Source organism: Cetorhinus maximus, chromosome 1 (assembly GCF_964194155.1).
Source record: "Cetorhinus maximus chromosome 1, sCetMax3.hap1.1, whole genome shotgun sequence".
NCBI classification, from domain to species: Eukaryota; Metazoa; Chordata; class Chondrichthyes; order Lamniformes; family Cetorhinidae; genus Cetorhinus; species Cetorhinus maximus.
In genome coordinates, this window is record NC_135879.1 from 248,033,317 (window position 1) to 248,060,400 (window position 27,084).

At 44.5% G+C, this 27,084-nt stretch overlaps 1 protein-coding gene across 1 annotated transcript in view; it reads left to right on the forward strand.

The window, feature by feature from the left end:
* Window positions 1–27,084, forward strand: part of LOC144680096 (disintegrin and metalloproteinase domain-containing protein 12-like) — a 268,407-nt gene that overhangs the window by 216,121 nt on the left and 25,202 nt on the right. The window contains exons 21-22 of the mRNA XM_078541258.1: window positions 4,067–4,199; window positions 21,303–21,359. Coding sequence (XP_078397384.1) covers window positions 4,067–4,199; window positions 21,303–21,359 — 190 coding nt within the window. The remainder of the gene's footprint in view (window positions 1–4,066; window positions 4,200–21,302; window positions 21,360–27,084) is intronic.

Here is a 27,084-nt window from a genome sequence, read left to right on the forward strand (position 1 = left end):
CAGTCTTCAGCCAACTCGATTCACTCCACATGATATCAAGAAACGGCTGAAGGTACTGGATACTACAAAGGCTATGGGCCCTGACAATATTCCAGCAATGGTACTGAAGATTGCACATGTCAGTGCAGACTCGATGGACCAAAGGACCTCTTCTGCGCTGTGTGATTCTGTGATTCTGTGACTTGTGCTCCAGAACTTTCTGCACCCCTAGCCAAGCTGTTCCAGTACAGTTACAACGCTGGCATCTACCCGGCTATGTGGAAAATTGCCCAGGTATGTCCTGTACACAAAAGGCAGGGGAAATTCAACCTGGCCAATTACTGCCCCATCAGTCTACTCTCCATCATCAGTAAAGTAATGGAAGGGGTCATCAACAGTGCTATCAAGCGGCACTTGCGTAGCAATAACCTGCTCACTTCCACCCAGTTTGGGTTCCGCCAGGGCCACTCAGCTCCTGACCTCATTACAGTCTTGGTTCAAACATGGACAAAAGAGATGAACTCCCGAGGTGAGGTGAGAGTGACTTCCCTTGACATCAAGGCCACATTTGACAGTGTGGCATCAAGGATCCCTAGCAAAACTGGAGTCAATGGGAATCAGGGGGAAAACTCTCCGCTGGTTGGAGTCATACCTAGCACAAAGGAAGCTGATTGGGGTTGTTGGAGGTCAGTCATCTCAGCTCCAGGACATCACTGCAGGAGGTCCTCAGGGTAGTGTCCTCGGCCCAACCATCTTCAGCTGCTTCATCAATGACCTTCCTTCCATCATTAGGTCAGGAGTGAAGATGTTCGCTGATGTTTGCACAATGTTCAGCACCATTTGCAACTCCTCAGATACTGAAGCAGTCCATGTCCAAATGCAGCAAGACCTGGACAATATCCAGGCTTGGGCTGACAAGTGACAAGTAACATTCACGCCACGCAAGTGTCAGGCAACGACCATCTCCAACAAGAGAGAATCCAACCATCACCCCTTGACATTCAATGACATTACCATCACTGAATATCCTACTATCAACATCCTGGGGGTTACCATTGACCAGAAACTGAACTGGACTAGCCACATAAATACTGCGACTACAAGAGCAAGTGAGAGGCTAGGAATCCTGTAGTGAGTAACTCATCTCCTGACTCCCCAAGGCCTATCCACCATCTAGAAGGCACAAGTCATGAGTGTGATGGAATACTCCCCACTTGCCTGGATGAGTGCAGCTCCCACAACACTCAAGAAGTTTGACACTATCCAGGACAAAGCTGCCCACTTGATTGACACACTATCCACAAACATTCACTCCCTCCACCACCGAAGCACAGTAGCAGCAGTGTGTGTACCATCTACAGGATGCACTGCAGGAATTCACCAAGGCTCCTTAGACAGCACCTTCCAAACCCATGACCACTACCATCTAGAAGGACAAGGGCAGCAGATAGATAGGAACACCACCACCTGGAAGTTCCCCTCCAAGTCACTCACCATCCTGACTTGGAAATATATCACCGTTCCTTCACTGTCGCTGGATCAAAATCCTGGAACTCCCTCCCTAACAGCACTGTGGGTGTACCTACACCACATGGACTGCAGCAGTTCAAGGCAGCCCAGCACCACCTTCTCAAGGGCAATTAGGGATGGGCAATGGTCTATCTTGTAATAGTTGTTGTAATAGTTGGTATGAATTTGGGAAGTAAATTGCCTTAAACTTACCTCGTCAATGTGATCATCCCACTTGTCACACATTAAAAATCCTTCCAAAGGGTGCAGGGGTAGTTGAGGATGAGGACACAGCTTATTAAAGGGATAAGTGAAAAATGTAATGTGTGCAAAAATATGGGAGGGCACAGAAATCAGGGGACACCGGCCTGTTATAAGTGTCCCATTAGCATGAGACTTTAAATCCATTGCTATTAATTCATTAAAGGTAGATGTGCGACAAGGTCCGAAGCATTTTCATCTTGCATTTTATAGAAGTGGCAACAGGATTCAGTCTTTCTACAATTATACATGGTAAAGATAAAAGTGAGATTGTTGCTAAAATAATGGAAAAACCGATCGAGACCAGACTGGGATCACCAGCTAAATTACTGACTGACAATGGGGAGCAATTTGCCAATGACGAGCTCAGAGACTTGTGCAAAAATATCAACATTGAAGTAATGAACACCAAAGCTGAAAGCGCCTTCAGGAATAGACTCTGTGAAGGAAGTCATGTGGTGATTGATGAGATGCTCCATGTGATCTTAGCCAACCAACCAAACTGCAAGTTAATATCTGCTTTGGCCTGGTCAGACCATCCAAACAACTTGCTTCAGATGGTTGGAGGCTATCGTCATATCAGTTAGTCTGCAGGAGGAATCCCAAAATACCTTCTGTGCAGTGTGATAATCTCCCAGCCCTGGACATGACTACAGTTTCTCCCAAAGGGTCGTTGGTGTGTGGAAATCTCCCCAGAAAGTCATGGAGACTGGCTCTTTAAGTTTATTCAAGACAGAGTTAGACATATTTTTGTTAGGCAAGGTGGTGAGGGCTTATGGAGTGGCAGACAGGAAAGTGCAGCTGAGACCAAACCAGATCAGCTATTATCTTATTGAATGGTGCAGCAGGACTGAAGGGCTGAATGGCCTACTCCTGCTTCTATGGTGGCAGAGTGGTAATGCCAGTGGATTAGTAACCCAGAGGCCCAGGTGAATGCTCTAGGGACCTGCACTCATATCCCATCATAGCAGCTGGTGGATTTTGAATATAATTAATGAATATGAACGTATGAACTAGGAGCAGGAGTAGACCACTTGACCCCTCGAGTCTGCTCTGCCATTCAATAAGATCATGGCTGATCTGATCGTAACCTCAACCTCACATTCCTGTCTACCCCCGATAACCTTTCACCCCCTTGTTAATCAAGAATCTATCTAGCTCTGCCTTAAAAATATTCAAAGACTCTGTTCCCACTGCCTTTTGAGGAAGAGAGTTCCAAAGACTCACGACCCTCTGAGTGGAAACATTTCTCCTCATCTCTGCCTTAAATGAGCAACCTCTTATTTTTAAACAGTGACCCTTAGTTCCAGTTTCTCCCACAAGAGGAAACATCCTCTCCACATCCAACCTGTCAAGACCCATCAGGTTCTTATATGTTTCAATCAAGTTACCTCTTACTCTTCTAAACTCCAGCGGATACAAGCCTAACTTGTCCAACCTATCATCATAAGGCAACCCACCCATTCCAGGTATTAATCTAGTAAACCTTCTCTGAACTGCGTCTAATAGGTTTACATCTTTCCTCAAATAAGGAGACCAGTACTGTACACAGTATTCCAGATGTGGTCTCAGCAATAATCTATATAACTGAAACATAGCCTCACTACTTTTGTGTTCAATTCCCAACACAATAAATGTTAACATCCAATAGCTTTCCTAATTACTTGCTCATAGAAGTCTTTTGTGATTCATGCACTAGGACACCCAGATCCCTCTGCAGCTCAGAGCTCTGCAATCTCCCACCATTGAGATAATAAGCTTCTCTTTTATTTTTCCTGCCAAAATGGACAATTTCACATTTGCGCACATTATGCTCCATATGCCAGATCTTTGCCCGCTCACATAACCTATGTCCCATTGTGGGTCCCTTATGTCTTCTTCACAAACCCTGCTAGGCCACATCCAGGTAGTTGTCAGCTTCCAGGCTCAGCAGACCACCAGCCTGACTTCAGCAAGAGGCCAGCGGGTTCCTGAAATGGCACCAACGTGGGGGCCTTAATGCCCCAAAATAGCTGCCACCTCCATGAAAGCTGGTTCTCAGTTTCCATGGCAACTGGGATCCAGTAAGATCAAACAGACACAAAAACATGTTGAGCCGCTGACTCATTGCGCAACTTTCAAAAATTCCCACCCTCTCACTTCTAAAACCACCTTGCTTGAGCTCTAGGTGTATACGACACTAGTCAGAGCCCATCTTAAGCCGTGTGTGCAGTCTGTTATTGAATTTCAGTCAGGATATTAGTACCAAAGCTGGTGTCTGGGCAGCATTGGGTGTCTGTATCTGTAGCCTAACCTACTCTAGCTCCTTTCTCCCCAGGTACAACTACAATGACCGTTGCAATTGCGGTGCCAGCTTTGGCACTGTTGAATGTGGCTGGCTTACTCACATGGTACAAAATGAAAAAAGCGGGTGAAACAAGTGCTGCCAATGAGACAAGTGCCAGTGAAAGGTAAGCATCAGCGGGATTAGCGATGTCACTGGAGGAAGGCGAGAAGTGTGAGGGGCCCCAAGTCCGAGAGTGTGAGTCAGGCACGAGTATGACTGTGACTCATACAGGGTAAGGAGTGTGAGAGTTGGAGGGTTAGGAGTGTGAATGTTGGAGGCTTAGGAAGTGAGTGTTGGAGGGCTGTGAGGTGTCAATCTGGTGAAGCTCTAACACAGGACTACTTGGGTGCTAAACAGCTGTTTAGTGATAGACAGAGCTAAGTGATCCTACAACCAACGGATCAGATCTAAGCTGTGCAGTCCTGCCACCTCCAGTCGTGAATGGTGGTGGACAATTAAACAACTCACTGGAGGAGGAGGGTCCATAAATATCCCCATCCTCAATGATGGAGGTCCCCAGCATCACAGATGCCAGTCTTCAGCCAATTCGAAACACTCCAAGTGATATAGAGAAACACTTGAAGGCACTGGATATTGCAAAGTCTATGGGCTCTGACAACATTCCGGCAATAGTACTGAAGACTTGTGCTCCAGAACTTGCCGTGCCCCTAGCCAAGCTGTTCCAGTACAGCTACAACACTGGCATCTACCCGGCTATGTGGAAAATTGCCCAGGTATGTCCTGTACACAAAAAGCAGGACAAATCCAACCCAGCCAATTACCACCCCATCAGCCTACTCTCCATCATTAATAAAGTAATGGAAGGGGTCATCAACAGTGCTATCAAGCGGCACTTGCTTAGCAATAACCCGCTCACTGATGCCCAGTTTGGGTTCCTCCAGGGCCACTCAGCTCCTGACCTCATTACAGTCTTGTTTTAAATATGGACAAAAGGACTGAGCACCTGAGGTGAGGTGAGAGCGACTGCCCTTGACATCAAGGCAGCATTTGACTGAGTGGGGCATCAAGGAGCCCGAGCCAAACCGGAGTCAATGGGAATCAGGGGGAAAACTCTCTGCTGGTTGGAGTCATACCCAGCACAAAGGAAGATGGTTGTGGTTATTGGAGGTCAGTCATCTCAGCTCCAGGACTCCAGGTGATGCACTTGGGCAGGACAAACAAGGCACGGGAATACACGATGAATGGTAGGACCCTAGGAAGTACCGAGGATCAGAGGGACCTTAAGACAGCAGGACAGGTAGATAAGGTGGTGAAATGTTGAAGTGTTAGGTGTGTGAATGATGGAGGGTTTGGAGTGTGAGTTTTGGAGGAATAGGCGTGTGAATACTGGAGAGTTAGAAGTGTGAGTGTTGGAGGTATTGCTGTGTGATTGTTGGAGTGTTAGGAGTCTGAGTGTTGGAGGGATAGGAGTGTGAGTGTTGGAGGGATAGGAGTCTGAGTGTTGGAGGGTTTGATGTGTGAGTTTTGGAGGGTTAGGAGAGTGAGTGTTGGAAGGGTAGTACTGTGAATGTTGGAGGATCATGTGTCTGAGTGTTGGAGGGTCATTAGTGTGAATGTTTTGAGGGTTAGGAACATGAATGTTGGAGGGTTAGAAGTGTTAGTGTTGGAGGATTCAGAGTGCGAGTGTTGGAGCGATAAGAGCATGAGTGTTGGAAGAATATGAGCCTAAGTGTTGGAGGGTTCGGAGTGTGAGTGTTGGAGGGATAGAATTGTGACTGATGGAGGGTTAGGACGTTGAGCATTGGACGGCTAGGAACAGGAGTGTTGGAGGGATATGAGTGTGAGTGTTGGAACATTTGGAGCACAAGTGTTAGAGTAATAGAAGTGTCAGTGTTCGAGCATTCAGTGATTGTGTTGGAGGGATAGGACTGAGTGTTCGGGGGTTCGGAGGGTGAGTGTTGGAGGTTTAGGAGTGTGAGTGTTGGAGGGTTAGGAATGTGAGTTTTGGAGTGTTAGGAGTGTGAGTGTTGGAGGGTTAGGAGTGTGAGTGTTGGAGGGTTAGGAGTGTGAGTGTTGGAACATTTGGAGCACAAGTGTTGGAGTAATAGAAGTGTCAGTGTTCGAGCATTCAGTGATTGTGTTGGAGGGATAGGATTGAGTGTTCGGGGGTTTGGAGGGTGAGTGTTGGAGATTTAGGAGTGTGAGTATTGGAGGTTTAGGAGTGTGAGTGTTGGAGGGTTAGGAGTGTGAGTGTTGGAGGGTTAGGAGTGTGAGTGTTGGAGGGTTAGGAGTGTGAGTGTTGGAGGGTTAGGAGTGTGAGTGTTGGAGGGTAAGGAGTGTGAGTATTGGAGGGTAAGGAGTGTGAGTGTTGGAGGGTTAGGAGTGTGAGTGTTGGAGGGTTAGGAGTGTGTGTGTTATAGGGTTTGGAGTGTGAGTGTTGGAGGGTTTGGAGTGTGAGTGTTGGAGGGTTAGGAGTGAGTGTTGGAGGGTCAGGAGTGTGTGTGTTATAGGGATAGGAGTGTGAGTGTTGGAGGGTTAGGAGTGTGAGTGTTGGAGGGTTAGGAGTGTGAGTGTTGGAGGATTAGCAGTGTGAGTATTGGAGGGTTTGGAGTGTGAGTATTGGAGGGTTTGGAGTGTGGGTGCTGGAGGGTTAGAAGTGTGAGTGTTGGAGGGTTAGGAGTGTGAGTGTTGGAGGGTTAGGAGTGTGAGTGTTGGAGGGTTAGGAGTGTGAGTGTTGGAGGGTTAGGAGTGTGAGTGTTGGAGGGTTAGGAGTGTGAGTGTTGGAGGGTTAGGAGTGTGAGTGTTGGAGGGTTAGGAGTGTGCGTGTTGGAGGGTTAGGAGTGTGTGTTGGAGGGTTAGGAGTGTGTGTTGGAGAGTTTGGAGTGTGAGTGTTGGAGGGTTTGGAGTGTGAGTGTTGGAGGGTTAGGAGTGTGAGTGTTGGAGGGTTAGGAGTGTGAGTGTTGGAGGGTTAGGAGTGTGAGTGTTGGAGGGTTAGGAGTGTGAGTGTTGGAGGGTTAGGAGTGTGAGTGTTGGAGGGTTAGGAGTGTGAGTGTTGGAGGGTTAGGAGTGTGAGTGTTGGAGGGTTAGGAGTGTGAGTGCTGGAGGGTTAGGAGTGTGAGTGTTGGAGGGTTAGGAGTGTGAGTGTTTGAGGGTTAGGAGTGTGAGTGTTGGAGGGTTAGGAGTGTCAGTGTTGGAGGGTTAGGAGTGTGAGTGTTGGAGGGTAAGGAGTGTGGGTGTTGGAGGGTTAGGAGTGTGAGTGTTGGAGGGTTAGGAGTGTGAGTGTTGGAGGGTTATTGCTGTGACTGCTGAAGGGATAGTAGTGTAAATGTTGGAGGGTTAGGACTGTGACTGTTAGAGGGATAGGTGTGTGAGTGCTGGAGATTCAGGTGTGTGAGTGTTGGAGGTTTGGGAGTGTGAGTGTTGGAGGTTTGGGAGTGTGAGTGTTGGAGGTTCAGGAGTGTGCGTGTTGGAGGTTTGGGAGTGGAACAGTTGGAGGGTTGATTATGAGTGTTGGGGGATAGGAGTGTGAGTATCAGAGGGATATAGTGTGAATATTGGAGAGATAGGAGCATCAGTGTTGGAGGGTTAGGAGTGTTAGTGTTGGAGAAATAAGTGTGTGAGAGTTGGAGGGTTAGGAGTGTGAGTGTTGGAGGGTTAGGAGTGTGAGTGTTGGAGGGTTAGGAGTGTGAGTGTTGGAGGGTAAGGAGTGTGGGTGTTGGAGGGTAAGGAGTGTGGGTGTTGGAGGGTTAGGAGTGTGAGTGTTGGAGGGTAAGGAGTGTGGGTGTTGGAGGGTAAGGAGTGTGGGTGTTGGAGTGTTGGGACTGTGGGTGTTGGAGGGTTAGGAGTGTGAGTGTTGGAGGGTAAGGAGTGTGGGTGTTGGAGGGTAAGGAGTGTGGGTGTTGGAGTGTTGGGACTGTGGGTGTTGGAGGGTTAGGAGTGTGAGTGTTGGAGGGTAAGGAGTGTGGGTGTTGGAGGGTTAGGAGTGTGGGTGTTGGAGGGATATATGTGCGCATTTGGGAGGGTTATGAGTCTGTGTGTTATAGGGATAGGAATGTGAGCGTTGGAGGGATAGGACTGTGAGTGTTGGAGGGATAGGAGTGTGAGTGTTGGAGGGTAAGGAGTGTGATTGTTGGAGGATTAGGACTGCGATTGTTAGAGGGAAAGGATTGTGAGTGTTGGAGGTTTTGGAGTGGGAGAGTTGGAGGGTTCGGAGTGTGAGTGTTGGAGGGTTCGAAGTGTGAGTGTTGGACAGTTCGGAATGTGATTGCTAGAGGGATAGGAGTGCAAGTATTGGAGTTTTCAGAGTGTGAGTCTTGGCACTTTCGGAGTATGAGTTTTGGAGGGATAGGAGTGTGAGTTGGAGGGATAGCAATGTGAATGTTGGAGGGTAAGAAGTGAGAGTTTTGGAGGGATAACAGTGTGAGTGTTGGAGGGTTATGAGTGTGTGTTAGAGGGAGATGAGTGTGAGTGTTGGAGGGTAATGTTTGTGAGTGTTGGAGGGTAATGTTTGTGAGTGTTGGAGGTTAATGTTTGTGAGTGTTGGAGGTTAATGTTTGTGAGTGTTGGAGGGTAATGTTTGTGAGTGTTGGTGGGTCAGGGTTATGAGTGTTGGTGGGTCAGGGTTTTGAGTGTTCGAGGGATAGGAGTGTGAGTATTGGAAGTATTTAGTGTAAGTGTTGGAGGGATAAGAGTGTCAGTGTTGAAGGTTTTGGAGTGTGAGTTTTGGAGGGATAGGATTAGGAGTGTGAGTCCTGGAGGGATAGCAGTGTGAGTCCTGGAGGGATAGCAGTGTGAGTCCTGGAGGGATAGGAGTGTGAGTCCTGGAGGGATAGGAGTGTGAGTCCTGGAGGGATAGGAGTGTGAGTCCTGGAGGGATAGGAGTGTGAATGTTGGAGGGTTAGGATTGAGTGTTGCAGGTTTCAGTGTGTGAGTGTTGGAGGTTTGGAAGTGTTATGACAATTGCAGTTGATAAAACGGAATTATTTTAAAATCCCAGAGGGAAACTTTAAACAACTGTCATAACCTATAAGTTTAAGTGTTATGTTTGAGATGCGACTCTAAATTCAGGAATCAGACCATCAGTTCTTGAGGCTTTACATTAAGCTAATTGAAATATCTTATTAATTTACACAGGTTAAAATATATACACATGGCTACAAATTACTACTATCATAACTTTTAACAAATTCCCAAACTAATCTCCATTGAGGCAATAGCAACCCATAGACTTAACCAAACACCAGGCAAAGCATTTTCACCTTACGAATTCAAAATGAGGTTCTTTCCACTGTGGAGCCGGTTGGGCCAGTTGCAGGCTTACAGCTGCCTTTTGATCTGACATTGTCTCGGCTCTGCACACCCAAAAACTACTGAAGTTATACCTACCATCACTGATTGAGTTCAAATCCTCATTGTCTCACCAGTCTCTTTGAACTTCACCTTTTACAATGAAACCACATTCATTGTACCAATTGTATTAGTAATATAAACATATTGCTTGGTAGCTGCTCGAAAGGCATCAAGTTTTCACCCCACTTCTTTAATGCTCTATTCAAAAAATGCAAAGCACACTACCTCAAACTAGCGCATATCAAAGTACCCAGACTAGCTGGCTTTAATCCAATTAAGGCATACCCGCAGACTAAACCTCTATTTTAAAAGAAAAATATTTTCCAAAATATTATATGCATTAATAGCTTCATGACATCCCCCTCCTGATCGGAAAATGAACCGTCATAATTCTAAAAGACGGCTTCATTTTAATAACCCATCTCACACTATCTGTCCCAACTTCCTTTAAACTTCAAACTCTTGATGATGCATCTGCAAACAGATTTTCACTTCCAGCTATATGTATAATACATAGATTAAATGGTTATAACAATAGACTCTATCTGAAAAACCTTGCACTTTTGTCTCAAAATTTGTCCGAAAACTTCAAAGGATTATGTTCTGTATAAACAATTATTTCTGATCAATTGTTTGCAACATAAATCTCAAAATGCTGCAATGCTAACACCAAACTCAAAGTCACTTTTTAGATTGTTGAATATCTTCTCCGTTGTACATTCAGCTTCTGTGAAAAATACCCTATTGGTTTTTCAATTCCAGTGTTATCTTCTTGTTAAAGTACAGCCCCAATGCCTATATCACTTGCATCAATGGCCAACTTGAATTGCTTGGCATAATTGGGTACTGCCAACACTGGTGTCATAGCTAATACAGTTTTCAAACTATTGAATGACTTCTGACACTCCAGTGTCCATTGAAACTCCTTGTTCTTTTTTAATAGTTCAGTCAGTGGAGCAACCACTTGGCTAAAATTTGGTACGAATTTCCGGTAAAACCCACTCATGCCCAGAAATCTCAAGACTTCTTGTTTCGTTGTAGATACTGGGAAATCCACGATAGCCTTGACTTTCACATCTCTGGGAGCCACCTTACCATGTCTAATGGTACGGCCTAGATACGTAACTTGCGCTTTTGCAAACTCACTTTTAGCCAAGTTCATCACCAAATGAGCTTCTTGTAGTCGAGTAAATAATTTTCCAGAAACTGTAAATGCTCCTCCCACGTCTGTTTGAAAACAATTAGATCATCAATAAACACCGCACAATTGCTTAGACCCACAATTACTTTGTCACTCTTTGAAATGTCGCAGGTTCATTCTTCATACCAAATGGCATCACTTTAAACTGATATAGACCACTTGGCGTTATGAAAGCTGATACCTCCTTTGCTCTCTCTGACAACGGTACCTGCCAATATCCTTTTAGCAAGTCAAACTTTGTGATAAATTTTGATTGTCCCACTTTCTCAATGCAACCCTCCAACCGGTGGTATGGGATATGAATCTGCTTTTGTGACCAGTTTCACCTTTTGATAGTCCACACACAGTCTTTGTGTTCCATCCAGTTTCGGTACCAGTACAACAGGCAAACTCCAGTTACTGCAACTAGACTCAATGATATCATTTTGAAGCTTGAAATCAATTTCTTTTTGTACTTGTGATAACTTTACCAGATTTAATCTATAAGGATGTTGCCTTATTGAAGATGATATTTCTATACATACAACATGTAAATCGAAATGTATCTTTCCCAATTTATTTTCACAAATAGGTTTGTGTGACTGTAATAGCTTTTCCAAATCACTTTGACACTTGCTTGGAAAGTTACTCAATATTTCATTTAAATTTTCAAGCACCCTCATCCAATTTGATTAGAGGAAAATCAATTTCAGAGTCCTTTTTGTCATCATCCACCATCACTAAGACCTCTTTTTGTTCCTCTTCCCTGTCAAAGTACTTTTTGAGCATATTTACATGACACACCCTCTGCTTCTTTCTTCGATCTGGTGTGTTTATTAAATAATTTACTTCACTCATTTTCCTTTCAATCTTGTAAGGCCCACTAAATCTTGCATTTATGAATCCCCTAGTACTGGTAACAAAACTAATAAGTTCTCTCTAGAAATAAAACTGTGAACTTTAGCTTTCTTATCTGCTTTCACTTTCATCACTTGCTGTGAGATCTTTAAATGTTCTCTAGCCAACTCACCTGCTCTGTTCAATCTTTCACTGAAACTTGATACATAACCCAGGAAAATAGTTCCTGAATTTTGACTCACCAATTTCTCCTGAATCAATTTCAGTGGTCCCCTTACCTTGTTACCATAAACTAGTTCAAAAGGGCTGAAACTAGTCAATGCATTTGGAGCATCTCTAATAGCAAATAACAAAAATGGAATTCCCCCATCCCAATCCTGGGGATTATCCTGACAGTACGCTCTTATCATAGTTTTTAAAGTTTGATGCCTCCTTTCTGAAGCTCCTTGTGACTCCAGATGATAAGCTGTTGACTTAAACTGTTTTATCCCCAACCGTTCATTACTTCCATAAACAGCTGTGACATGAAATTTGACCCTTGATCTGATTGTATTTCATTAGGTAAACCATATTTGTGAAAAATTTAATTAACTCCTCAACAATCTTCTTAGTTGTAATATTTCTTAAAGGTATCGCTTCAGGAAACCTAGTAGACACATCCATTATTGTTATTAAATGCTGATTTCCACTTTTAGTCTTAGGGAGGGGTCCTACACAATCAATCATGACCCTGGTAAAAGGTTCTTCAAATGCTGGTATTGGGATTAAAGGTGCCGGCTTAATCATTGCTTGTGGTTTCCCTGTTACTTGGAATACATTTTGCTTCTGTTTCTGAATAAGCTTTCTGATATAACTGTTTTAATTGCAAATCATTTTTCTATAACTCCACTAACCCCTTTGAGTTAAACATTTCAACTGAACTGTCCTGCCTTCCTTCCTCCTGAACAATGTTATCAAACGCAGTGCCAGATAATTGGATTTCGACACCTTCTTCTTGCCTGTGAACTGCTTGCTTCTCTTGTTCATTTTGTTCTTCCCTATGGGCTTTTGATCTCGTTATAACACAGTCAGGAAGCAATCCAGGATGTTCCTTCTGTAGCACTTCTGTTGAAAACACTTCTACAGGCTGCTCAACTGCCACAGGCATCACCCACATTTGTGATACAGCAATATCATTATCCAGAATAAATTGAACCCCATGTAATATGTAATTTTTCCACCACTCCAACTATAACTTCACCAGTCTTCCATTTGCTCTTTAAATTTACCTTCCAGAATGGAATAGGTTTATCATCTCCATGAACCCCACTTATTGTTACCTTCTCCTACAATACTCCCTTTGAATAACAAATATCACTATCCCACAACATTAAGGATTGACTAGCCCCTGTGTCTCTTAAGATCTTAACATCTTTACCTACTCCGCCCTGTATACATGGAAAGACTTCCCCTTCACACACAAAAACTTTAAACATTTCTGCAACCTGCTCCTCAGAATTCTCTCGAGTAAACAGTGAACACATTCCCACTTCTTTACCTTTCACTGATTCTCCCTGTTTCATCTGTACACAAACCATTGGTTTCTCCTGTACCTGAACCTCAGAACCCACAGCACTTTTACTTCCAGAGCTTTTCTGTACCCCAATAATTCCTACAGCTTTTCCCTGCAACCTCCAATACACTGACTTCGTGTGCCCCACTTTTTTACAATTTTCAAAGGTCGTTTTTACCTTCAGCACCTTCCTTTTTATTCTGAAAAAAAACTTCCTGGGAACACCCAGCTATTCCTTTGCTTCCCTGACTACCTGCCTTCCTTTTACCTTCCCACTTTTTATCCTTTTCCAAGTTAAAAGGGTGATGGATAAAAAGGTTTAGCTCTATGAACTAACTCATAATCATCAGCTATCTCTGCTGCTTGTCTTACAGAATCAACCCTCTGTTCCTCCACATGAGTTCTCACTACTGAAGGGATTGAATCCTTAAATTCTTCCAAAAGAATGACTTCCCTCAGAGCTGCATAGGTTGCCTCTATTTTTAACACCTGTATCCACCGGTCAAAATTACTTTGTTTTACTCTTTCAAACTCAATATAAGTTTGCCCAGGCTGTTTCTCATATTCCTAAATATCTGGCTGTATTCTTCAGGAACCAACTTATATGCACTCAAAATAGCTTTTTTCATCAAATCATAATTCACTGACATTTCTTCTGAAAGCAGAGCATATACCTCAAGCCCCCTACCTAATAACTTAGATTGTAATAATAATGTCCAGTTTTCCTGTGGGCATTTCATCTGTTTAGCTAGCTTCTCTAAGAAATAAAGAATGATTCAATATCTGTTTCCTCAAACTCTGGAAGAGCTTGTACAAATTTAAACATCTCCCCGCTGGGTTCTACTCTAGAGATAAACCCTTCCTCACCTACTGAAGGATGCATTTGATGCTCCTTATTTCAGCATCAAGTTTGCATGGAGAGCAAGTGGCTCAGACCCTATTTCCAAGGTTGCCAATAAGACCAATCTTGTGGTGTGTGGAACTGTAAGAGTCCCAACACGTATATTGATCAGTGAAGGTAGGCTTCTGGTAGACTGGAGTGAAGATTCCCCTGGCAGATTTCTCATCTAGTTTATCAAGGAAGGAAAGCTCATTTGACCAAAGGTGAATTTGAGCACAGGATGGTGTCCATTATGACATGCAAGGAAATTGTTACATGCAGCTGCGGATTTGGATACAGCAAACGTATTATCCACATATCGGAATTATGTAAGGGGTTAGAGGTGAGGTTTCATTCCATCGAAGACAGGTTTCCCATGGAGCCTAACAAAGATGTTTGCGAGAAGGGAACGCATGGCAACACCCTCTATTTGGGCATACATGGTGTTGTTAAAGCTGAACTCAACTGCGCGAGTTGCTGTATAAATATATATAAATAAGTAGCCATATAAATACTGTGGCTACAAGAGCAGGTCAGAGGCTAGGAACCGTGCAATGAGTAACTCACCTCCTGATGCCCCAAAGCCTGTCCACCATCTACAAGGCACAAGTCAGGAGTGTGATGGAATGCTCCCCACTTGCCTGGATGAGTGCAGCTCCCACAACACTCAAGAAGCTCGACACCGTCCAGGACAAAGCAGCCACTGGATTGGCACCACATCCACAAACATTCACTCCCTCCACTACCAATGCACAGTAGCAGCAGTGTGTAACATCTACAAGATGCACTGCAGGAACTCACCAAGGCTCCTTAGACAGAACCTTCCAAATCCATGACCACTACCATCTAGAAGGACAAGGGCACAGACTCAGGAAAACACCACCGCCTGGAAATTTCCCTCCAAGTCACTCTCCATCCTGACTTGGAAATATATCGCCGTTCCTTCACTGTCGCTGGGTCAAAATCCTGGAACTCCCTCTCTAACAGCACTGTGGGTGTACCTACAGCACATGGACTGCAGCGGCTCAAGAAGGCAGCTCACCACCACCTTCTCAAGGATAACTAGGGATGGGCCGATCCAGCCAACCCATGAACGAACAAGAGAAAGATCAGTCCTGTTCTTATTGAATGGGGAAGCAGGCTTGAGGGGCTGATTGGCCTACACATTCTCCTAAGTCCTATGTTCCTATGTGACCACTATGTTTATCCTGTTCTCTCGGATCCTGGTTCCAGCCCAGTTCAGGTGAAACCCATTTCAACAGTATAGTTCCCCCCTGTCCCAGCACTGGTACTAATTTGCAATGAAATGCAAGCCCTTTTCCCCACCCCACTCCTTCTGTATTCAGAACTCAGCTCAGCTCTGAAGAAGGATCAGATTGGATTCAGAACGTTTACCCTGTTTCTCTCTCCACAGGTGCTGCCAGACTCGCTGAGTTTTTCCAACACTTGCTGCTTTTATTGTCCTGAACCTCAGCTCCCAATCTGCTAGCCCAAAATATATTTTAAAAAGGAATGCTTTTTTAAATATCATAATGGAGGAAGTTAACATTCGACCAACATGATGGTATCTGGCTGTAATTGTTAAATTCATGCCCTGTCAGCGATCCAAGTGCACCTCAGGAACACAAGAAGTAGGAGCAGGAGTAAACCATATGGCCCGTTGAGCCTGCTCCACCATTCAATACGATTGTGGCTGATCTTGGGCTTCAACTCCACTTTCTCGCATGCTCCTCATATCTGGGACCAAAAGGTATCTCAGCCTTCAACATATCCAATGATGGAGCATCCACAACCCTCTAGTGTAGAGAATTCAAAGATTCACTTTGAGTGAGGAAATTCCTCCTCAACCCAGTTCTAAATGATGACACCCTTATCCAGAGACTGTGCGCCCATGTGTTGGGTTCCCCAGCCAATGGAAACAGCGTCTCTGTCTCCACCCTGCCAAGCCGCTGCAGAATCTGGTATGTTTCGAAGCGATAAATTCCAGAGAAAATAGACCCAATTTACTCAGCCTCACAGGACCATCCTCATCCTAGGGACCAACCTAGTGAACTTTTGCTGTACCACTTTCAATGCAAGTGTATTGTTGTGGTGAAATTGACACCTCGGAGACTTGGGTACAGTTTTCGATTGTTTATTCAAGTGAAGACAGGGAAAGCCCATTCTAACCACTCCAATCCAAGTCCGTATTCTGTCCCCTCAGTTGTTACATTGTCTTTTATACACTTAGTCCCTGCCCTTTCATGACTGAAGAACTGTTCCCGGTCCATGTAAACTCACAATCTATCACAATAGATGTTACGTACCTTAGACCAACTGTCTCATTTTGCTGTGTATCTTGTCGTTACACTGACTGTCACCTTGTTACCTGCAATTGCTGTCACAATGAGTGTAGGTTCCCTGTCTCGTCTCACTTAGCATTTGAATGACAAGTGTCTATCTACCTCTAATCACGGGATCCACACCCTACCATGGCCTAATCTGGACTAGTTTTTGCTGTGTCCCATAACTAGGTTAACATATGTCAAGTACCCCAGCAGCCTTTGCTTTACAGGCTCCTTCCTAATACCTACTCCTGCTGTCATGCTACATTACCAAACACCCAAGTTACCATGACAGCAGCTGGTGGAATTTAAATTGAATTGATTTTTAAGAATGTCTTGAATTGAAGCTAGTCTCAGTAATGGTTATTGTGAAACTATCATTGATTGTTCAGACTCTAAAGGCATTAAGGGGTATAGAGAGACAGCAGGAGTATGACGTTGAGATAGAGGATCAGCCATGATCACATTGAATGGCGGAGCAGGCTCGAAGGGCCGAATGACCTACGCCTGCTTCTAGTTTCTATATTTCTATGTTTCTACACTTGCTAACAAATGAAAAACACCTTGTACACTCTAACAGTTCCCCCCCACTTTTGGCCTTTGGCTGGGCCAAAATGACCACCGATATCTCCCTGCCTCTGCTCCTCACTGTCCGGCCAGGCATTGACTTGGATGCGCAGAGAGTTGGCTATACCATTTGGACCACGCTAAGCTCTATATATCTTTCCCCTACCACAATTGACCCCGCTAGCCTGAAGACTAAATTCTCCCCTCTCGAGCAGTGGCTCTGCTTTTTTAGAATTCCCTTCTTTTCCATTTGTTCTAGAGTCTTAGCCAGTGTTTGGGCCTTCCATTGCCTCCTCAAGCTATATGTGAGGCTTGGCAAGCATAACAGTGGCACTAACTGGGCTACTACCAAGACGTGGGAGATAATCCCGATCCATGGGTAGATCTGTACGTTAAGGCTCCAATTCTAGAGGTCCTCCCACCAAGTGGTAACGTCCATTTGCTCTATATCATTGTCTATAGCCTTGCTCCTCTGTTGCAGTGTGTAATAGGCCTGTGCACCCTCCCAATTTCCTTCTGTATTGCAGAAAGGTGTACAGGCTGAGGTGGAATTGGATAGGAGAGCTGATCAATATATTGTGTTAGATTATCCTTTCTATCTTCTTCGATGTGCACGTTAACCATCTGCCACTTGTGGATGTCCAACACTTACACCCTCCCCACCCAGGCTGGCACCCTGGGTGCAAACACACCATGTGATTGCTGAGTGGGCATAGGCGATTCCCACTGAGGTACTCTCACTGTAATGTAGTGGCACAATATCTCCCTTTTTCCTAAATATGCAACATGAGTTGGTTTCATTGTAGCCCATATAGTTCCTATTGTACAATTGGCCGTTGCATTAAACCCACAACTGGCACCTTCTGTCTCATACATCGGATGGGGGTACTCTACTGAGGAGGATGCTACGCTAGACCTGCCTAAGGTAGTACCTGTCGTGTTCTCCTCTATTTCTACTGCATATGATGGCAAGATGTGTTAACTCACATGATAGTTCCCTCTAATCACCCCTATATTCTCCACTTTGTGTAACATTCTACATGGTATCAATTCTGTTAACACAGGAAATGCCAGGACAATACCAAGCAACATGCCATTTTTCACAACACATTAATGGGATACACACATACTAAACCTCTGAGCTGGCAACGCTTGCTTTCTAGGCAGGTTGGTCAGTTGTTCATTTGTGATCCACAGGGATATCTTCCCCTCATAAGATAGATATATCTTAGCCTTTGTTGTGGGTGCCCGAGTGTCCATGACCAGTAGGTAATGCAGACATCGTTTCGGGCTGCTTTCTGTGAGACATTGTGTCTTTCACTCATTCATTCATTAGTAGTCCGTGCGTGACTCTCCAATACAGTTCCTAACTTGCGGACCTTGTGATCCACTGAGGCTCTTGTATTAAATGTTGTGACGGAGCTGTTCAATGGGCTACACTTCCTTTGTCCTTTCCTAGGAGGGGGAGCCCCATACCCCTGCTTTATATTGGGCTGCTTGCTTTAACACTCGCTTTAACAGTGTCATGTACAATGCCCAGGTTTTAGCCAAACACCACAGGGGCAAATCTATATCTGATATATATTTAGGACCACAGGTACCAGCTCATGGTGTACATTATCCTTTGTTTTCTCTCACTAATGCTAATCGGGTCGCCGGACCTGGTTCCAGTTCGGGGTAGGGTAGCAGAGTTCATCCATCAGGTCCTGTAGTGGTTTGTCTTCTGTTCCTTCCTGCACCATCTGGTTTATGTGGATACCGCTGTGGCCAGTAGTCCGATGCATATTGTGGTCTATGTGCTGGGCCCATGTTTGAACCTGTAATGATATAATTAGTTTCTGGGACCCGCCTTGATCTCCCTGTGGAGTAAATAAATCAGCCATTAAATGATTTACTTGTGACCAATGTTTCTAGTGCCCCTTCCCCTTCATGTCAATGCAGGCGCAGGTATCACTAGTCCTTATTACCTCGTATGGACCTACCCACTTTGGTGCAAATCCCGGCTTCTCAGGCTGTAATTTTACCATTACCCTCTCTCCTACATTGGGCACTCTCACTCTCTCCATGCCTGCTTCAATTTCCATATCTCACATGATCTGCTGATCTTTGACCTCCTGCCTTAACCCGTGCAACTGCTTGCATAGTTCCTTCACAAATCGCTTGACCCTTTGCCTCGTGGGTCTGACTTCCTCATTCCCAGTTACAACATCTCCTGGCAATCTCATAGCCCTTCCTGTCATTAACTCATATGGGGTTAATCTGGTTGTCCTATTGGGTGTTGCCCTAAATCCCATGAGGATGCTGGGTAACAAGTCAGCCCATCCTTTCCCTGTCTCTTGGATGGCTTTGACAAAGCTCTCTTCAGTGTCCTATCCATTCGCCCAACTAGTCCTGAGCTTTGCGGGTGATACGTTATGGGGAATTTCTGTTTTATTCCCGGTAACCTCCATACTTCCTTTACTATCCTCCTCGTAAAATGCATCCCTTGGTGGGAATCTATCTGTAATGCTATACTCCACCTGGGAATTACCTCCTCTGCCATTATTCGAGCGACGCTCATAGCTGAGCAGCCCCAAATCAGGTAGGCTTCTATCCACCTGGTAAACTGATTGATAATGAAAAAACCTTCTTCCCTCATCTTCCCTCAACTAGGTGGGAGGGATCCTGTAAAACCTAACTGCACTTTCTCCCACGGTCCCTATGGTCAGGGTCACTTCCCTTCCCATACCTTGCCCACCAACACCTGCTCATTCTTCCCATCATGGCTTACCACCTATGTGCGAGTTCTCATGAGATATTCCCTTAAGGCTATACTGGATGCAGTTTGGTGCTACCACTCCTCCCCCTTTCTGCCAGACACCATCGGTGCCCCTAACTACTCCATGCTTCTCCCACTGTGCTTTCACCCCCTCCCCAATGCAACTCCACCATGGTTACTTCCTCTGGCCTGACTCCTACCACAACTGTCTGATATTCTGGGCTGTTTATGGCTACCTCCTTGGTGGCCTCGTCTGCCTGCTGGGTACCTTGCTGAATGGGGTCTGTGCCTTTCTGGTGTGCCTTAACTTTCACCACTGAAGCCTCTATCAGGTCTCTAACCCTTGCCTCATGTTATATCTGTCTTCCCCCTGAGGTGACATACCCTCTACGACTCCATGTGATCATGTAGTCACGCACTGTTCCAAATGCATACCTACTTTCTGTGTATCTGTCGTAACTTTGGTATGAAAGTTGAGAATTTAAAAATGTCTCGAACTTCATTGACAGAGGTGCCAATGTGCTTTCGCTTTAGAGTCGCGCTGAAAGTCTCTCTTCAAGCAACTTGAATCTTTAAATCTAGTTCATTTCCCTCTACCCTGTAGCCTGCAGGATTTTAGATTAATTGTCAAGTGTCTTCAAACTTCTCAGTTTCTCCTTTTTTTTGAGTTTAGATCATGTGTGTTTCCAAGTTCCAATTAGCAACATCCAAAATTAAAAAATGAATTCCCTCTGTTCTCTTCAGAACTGTGGCTGGAGCCAAAATCCTCCAATCCTTAAACTTCACAGGAAAAGCTTTTCACCCCAGCCCAACCCAGAAGGAAAAAATGTTCGGACCAGTACTCTTATTTCCCATTTCACTGGCGCTCCGTTTTAATGGATACAAGATCAGTTCAGACCAGTATTCTTATTTCCCAGTTTTTACTGTTTTCTCAGAATTAATTATAATTACTCCAAACATTTCAAAATAAAATACACTTCCCCTTTAATCCAGATCATAAAGTCACACGTTCAAACACACAAAATTCCAACACTCATTCCACACCCCTCTAGACCATGCTCATAATTCTCACATTTAACAGGTCATTGAGTTCCCACAAATCCACAACTATACCCTACATTAAATTGACATAGGCACACTCAATAATCACGTACACACTTTCATATCTCCATCTGCCCCTAGAAATATGAACTCCTATAATGAGATAAACTCAAGGTGCCCAAAGTATCCCCAGATCGCGAGCTCCAGCAGGGAGAGGAAACCAAATTAGAGTTTAAACCAGTTTAAAGTCTCAACCTTAATACACATTAAACAACCACAAAAAAAACTTAAAACAGCACACAAGACCAGACCACAGAGGGTTAATAACCCTTGCGTTTACTGACACAAAAACAACACTCCCCACTACCCCACCTCTCTCTTTAAACTTCCCACTCAGCCCTTGTATTCACCCACTTGCTCTATCCTCACTCTTCCTGAATAAACTAAAAGATGATGGCTAAATATATTGGAGAGCAGTGGAAAAGTGAAGGTGTAGGGAAAATAATGACCCAGAATTTGTGGTAGTGATGACTATGAAACTGGCAGCAATCATTGTCATGATTGCAACCCCTCTAACATTGACAGCAACTTCTGGAGTCTTCACATGCGTAGTTGTCATGGTAAATAGGAACAGGATGAACCTATTTTGCCACTCAGTCCTGTGTGGAAGTGTTTCCTCATTGCTTGTGAGAGGAATTGGGGGGCTAGTAATGAGCTGGTATTCACTGCTGATGGTTTTCACTGTTCCCTTTCTCAGGACTGAAGAGAACAGAATTCAGTTTTTGTGCAATGAGGAGGTGGTGCAAATACAAAGGTACAGTTGGAAAAATCTTCAGCTTTTCCTAATCTCCTAAATCATTAACCATTTTATGATAGAGATTGTTATTGCCCTGTTCTAGAACAAATAAGAATTACATTTTGCCATTAAGCCACTCCCGACATGAGGGATTGCATTCACTGCAATGAAATCTCAGCATATTTAGTCTCTTGGCGAATGCATTTCCTGGAGATGGAGAACACATCATGCTGTCAGAGGCTTTGGCTGGAATCTTCTGCCGCCACAGGAGGTGAGGAAAGAGGCAGAACGGCCTGAAAATTTGCTGGGACTGAGAGCCGACACTTTCCTGCCTCCACCAGAGGTAAGTTCTGGGTGAGAAGGCTCATGGTCGACCTTCTCACCTCGCCTCCACTTGAGTCACTTACTTGGCCAATTCACGGCCACTTAAGGGCCTCTTCCCATCTCAGCTGCAATTTTCCTAGCTCCAGACTGGCCTGTTGACATGTGGCCTGCACAACTGTGCGGTGTGTCCCTTAGTCTGCACTAACCTGTGCGTGATCGAGAGCCTGCACATGGTGGGGAGAAGTGACTACTAACAGACACACCCCTGCCCTTGCTGCCAATCCCCATGGTCCCCCCTTGACCTGCACCCCCATGCTATACAATCTCCCCAACCTCACATCGCCTTCTCCTGTGTTGCTGCACAATCTCTGGTCAGGATTAACAGCAGAAGAGCTAAAGGACCCCCAGATGTATGGACTACATTGCAAGATCGGTTCAGAATCAGGTTAAACTTCTGTATTCATCAACTAGAGCTCATGTCATTTTGACAACAGCCGACAGAATCCATAGCCCACTTCATCAGCAGATGCAGAGAGAAGGTTGCGCACTGTGATTTTTCTGATGCAGAGCCAGCAGACAGAATTGTTGAGTTGGTTGTCGCTTCCCATTGAAACATCCCAGCAAGATCTGCTAGACAAGCCCAAAACACACAGCACTGAAGACCTATTCCAGGACAGCCAGAAATAGGGAGCAATTCTCACAGGTCAATGAAGCTTACAGATCCTCATTATAACCCCAATTGTTGACGCACTCACTCAAACACCCAAACCGAGCTAGACCTGCGGAAGGTGTCTGCGTGCTCCTGCCTGCACCGAGGAAATGTCCATCTTTCCAGCAATGCCACCAGGCATGGGGCAGAGAGGGTCATTGGCAGCGGCAGGAAGTACAGCAAAGGCTGATGCAGCTACAAAGAGCTGTGCACTGATCCAAACAGAGCGTAAACAACAGAAACCTTGAAGCTGTAAGAATAACTGTCTGGTATCCTTTCAGAAACATATACACGAGACGATTGACAAAGGAGAAATGATGTGCACAATGAGATAAAGAGCAGTGAATATGTTCAATCTCATGGAGAACATAGATGCCACCGCACCACCCAAAGTGTTTGCCAAGATTCAAATCATCTGCCCAAAGTCATTTTGTAACTGGTCACGATTCACACAGGGGAAAGCGCCAACATACTACCCTGTGAATTCTAAAAGACACATACCCACAGATGTAGAAAGCCATGGTGAAACCTACTGCTGTGAAGCTCTCAGCTGTTGGTGTCGATGAAGACTCATAGATTCACCAGTTCTATGCATTTAAATTATGGAAACTAAACATGAACATGTATTTTAAATAGTTATACTTCTTTGGAAGGGGGCTAAGTATCTATAAAATAAAGAGGAATGTTGTAATTTGTCTATAAGGGATATCAGAATGACATCACTAGAAGGAAAATGTATCATGTGATCCAATCTTACTTTCAGTTTTGCTTTGAGCAGCGCACACACACACACACACACAGCTCTGATGCCTTCAAGCTTTATACCTTTGCATAAGTGTTCTCATACGCCTAGTCTTAATAAAGTTTCAGTTTCAGAGCATATAAATACAGGCCTCTCAGTGTGACTTAGCACTGGAGTGCGACTTTGAAGAAGAGTGATGGGAGTTCGGTGAGTGAGGGCACCTTAATATCTTCCTAAAAATCTAATTTTGTTTGTATTTAATATTTAATATCTAACTGAAATTTACTGTTTAAATTCTAAATTTCATCCAGGCTTGTACAAGCTCTCCACTGGAGAGTCACTGATATTAGTTAATTTTGGAAACTAGTTTCATCTGGCTTTTGGGTACCTGGGGCTGAGCTAAGCCTTTGGTTTCAAAGCATACAAGTACGGCTCTCTCAGTGCAACTTAGCACTGGAGTGCAACTTTGAGCAAGAGTGATGGGAGTTGGGTGAGTGGGGGAGTTAGGTGAAGAGGGGAGGGAGGTGCTCTTTTGCTTTTTCTAACTTGTTCACCCTGTAGGAAATGGTTCTTACTCTACTACAGGGGAAATGGCTAGCTGTTTGGAGTATCTGGTGAGTTTCTGGTAAGTGGTTAAGGTTTATTCTATTACCGAGGTTAAAGTCGTTTACAAATTGGTGGTAAGTTTAATAAAATACATAACAAATGAAAAGAATTAATTGAATAAAAATTAAGTAGGACAGGGTGATGCGTCATGGCTGCAGCATGTGGGAGCTGCTGGATGCCATTGTGACCTAGGCTAAACACAGTAAGTGTTGTCGGCTCGAGGAGCTTCAGCTCAGAGTCATTGAGCCGGAGGCTGACCTGCAGACACTATGATACATCAGGGAGGGGGAAAGTTACCTGGGCACTTTATACCAGGATGCAGTCACACATCTTAGGATAGGGTCCTCTGATTTCATCAGTGATCAGAGACAGAAGCGCGTGACTGCGAGTGAGGTAGGTAAGGGAACCTGGAGGACAGGATTGCAGCCTGACAGGTTTGAGGTTCTTTCAGCTTGGTTGGATGAGAGTGGGGGCTGTAAGCTGGCTGGCCATGGTACCGTGGTGCAGGGAGAACAGAAACAAATGTGGTGGTCGTAAGGGTCAGTATAGTGAAGGGGATTGACACTGTTCTCTGCAGCAAAGAGCAAGAGTCCAGACGGCTAGGTTGCCTGACCGGTGCCAGGGTTTGGGATATCTGCTCAGGGCTGGAGAGGAACTTGCAGTGGGAGGGGGAGGATCCAGTCATCATGATCCATGTTGGTACCAATGACATAGGCAGGACAAGAAAAGAGGCTCTGTGTAGTCAGTGTGAGAAGCTGGGCACCAAATCAAGAAGCAGCGCCTCAAAGGTAATAATTTCTGGATTATTACCTGAACCACGTGCAAATTGGCATTGGACAAAACAGATTAAAGAAATGAATTTGAGGCTCCAAGACTCAAGGGAGAAATGGGTTCCGGTTCATTGGGCACTGGTGCTAGTACTGGGGAAAGTGGGATCTGTACCATTGGGACGGTCTACACCTGAACCATGCTAGGGCCGGTGTTCTAGCGAACCACATAACTGGGAAAGTAGAGAGGGTTTTAAATTGAATAGTAAGGCAAGGGATCAAATTTGGGAAGAGATGGTAAATCATAGGGTAAAGACAAGGCAAGAGAGAAAGGTATAAATATGGGAAATGATAAACAGACTGTGAGAGGAAGCGATTAGGAGTACAATTCTAAAAGTAACTTAGCAGATAAGGCTAGAAGCTACAAAAATAATGAAAGGACAAAGTTAAAGACTTTGTATCTGAATGTATGTAGCATTCAAAAGAAAACAGATGAACTGATAGCGCAAATCGAAATAAATAAGTCCAATCTGATGGCCATTACAGAGACATGGCTACAGGATGACATAGATTGGGACCTGAATATTGAAGGGTACGTGACATTTAGGAGGGACAGGAAGTTAGGAAAAGGTGGAGGGCTGGCTCTGTTAATTAATGACGGTATTAGCACATTAGAAGGGGATGACTTAAGTTCAGGAAACCAGGATGAAGAAGCAGTTTGGGTTGAGATGTGAAATGATAAAGGCAAGAGGTCACTTGTTGGAGCAGTGCTCAGGCCCCCTAACAGTAACAATATGGTAGGATGGAGTATAACTGGAGCTTGTCAGAAAGGGACAGTGATAATCATAGGGGAGTTTTAATCTACATATAGACTGGAAAAATCAATGGGCAGAGGTAGCGTAGATGAGGAGTTCATAGAATGTTTTTGGGATCATTACTTGAAAAGCGCTTCCTGGAGCCAACCAGAGAGCAGGATATAGGAGAACTGGTATTGTACAACGAGATAGGATTAACTTATTACCTCATAGTCAAGGCACACCTAGGTAGCAGTGATCATTATATGATTGAATTTTACATTCAGCTTGAGGGAGAGGAGTGGGTCCAAGAAGAGTATTTTAAACTTAAATAAGGGCAATTATGTGGCCATGAAAGCAGAGCTAGCTGAAGTGAAATGAGATTACAGGATATGTCAATGGAAATGTAATGGTAGACATTTAAAGGGATATTTCAGAATACACAGAATAGATACATTCCAATGAGAAAGGAAAATTCCAAGGGGAGGGCCCACCATCCGTGGTTAACAAAAAAAGTTAAAGACAGCATCGAACTTAAAGTAAAAGTATATAGAAACTAGGAGCAGGAGTAGGCCATTCTGCCCGTCGAGCCTGCTCCGCCATTCATTATGATCATGGCTGATCATCCAACTCAATAGCCTGCTCCCGCTTTCTCCCCATATCCTTTGATCCCTTTCGCCCCAAGAGCTATATCTAACTCCTTCTTGAAAACATACAAAGTTTTGGTCTCAACTATTTTCTGTGGTGATGAATTCCACAGGCTCACCACTCTCTGGGTGAAGAAATTTCTCCTCATCTCAGTCCTAAATGGTCTACCCCATATCCTCAGACTGTGACCCCTGGTTCTGGACTCCCCCACCATCGGGAACATCCTTCCTGCATCTACCCTGTTGAGTCCGGTTAGAATTTTATAGGCTTCTATGAGATCCCCCCTCATTCTACTGAACTCCAGCGAATATAATCCTAATCGACTCAATCTCTCCTCATATGTCAGTCCCGCCATCCCAGGAATCAGTCGGGTAAACCTTCGCTGCACCCTCTCTATAGCAAGTACATCCTTCCTCAGATAAGGAGATCAAAACTGCACACAATATTCCAGGTGTGGTCTCACCAAGGCCCTGTACAATTGCAGCAAGACATCCCTGTTCCTGTACTCGAATCCTCTGGCTATGAAGGCCAACATACCATTTGTACTTATTTACTGCTTGCTGCACCTGCATGCTTACCTTCAGCGACTGGTGTACAAGGGCACCCGGGTCTCGTTGCACATTCCCCTCTCTCAATTTATAGCCATTCAGATAATAATCTACCTTCCTGTTTTTGCTACTAAAATGGATAACCTCACATTTATCCACATTATACTGCATCTGCCATGCATTTGCCCACTCACTCAAATGAGGTACTTGTAGAGTATAGAAAATGTAAGAAAATACTAAAGAAGGAAATCAGGAAGGCAAAAAGAAGACATGAGGTTGCTTTGACAGATAATGTGAAGGTAAACCCGAAGGGTTTCTACAAGTATATAAAGAGTAAAAGGATAGTAAGGGACACAATTGGTCCCCTTGAAGATCAGAGTGGTCGTCTATGTGTGGAGCCTCACGAGATGGGGGAGATCTTAAACAGTTTTTTTGCATCAGTATTCACTCAGGGAACTGGCATAGTGTATAAGGAAGGAAGGGAAACAAGCAGTAGTTTCATGGAACATATAGAGATTAAAGAGGAGGAGGTGCTTGCTGCCTTACAGTGAATAAAGGTAGATAAATCCCCCGGGCCTGACATGATATTCCCTCGGACCTTGAGG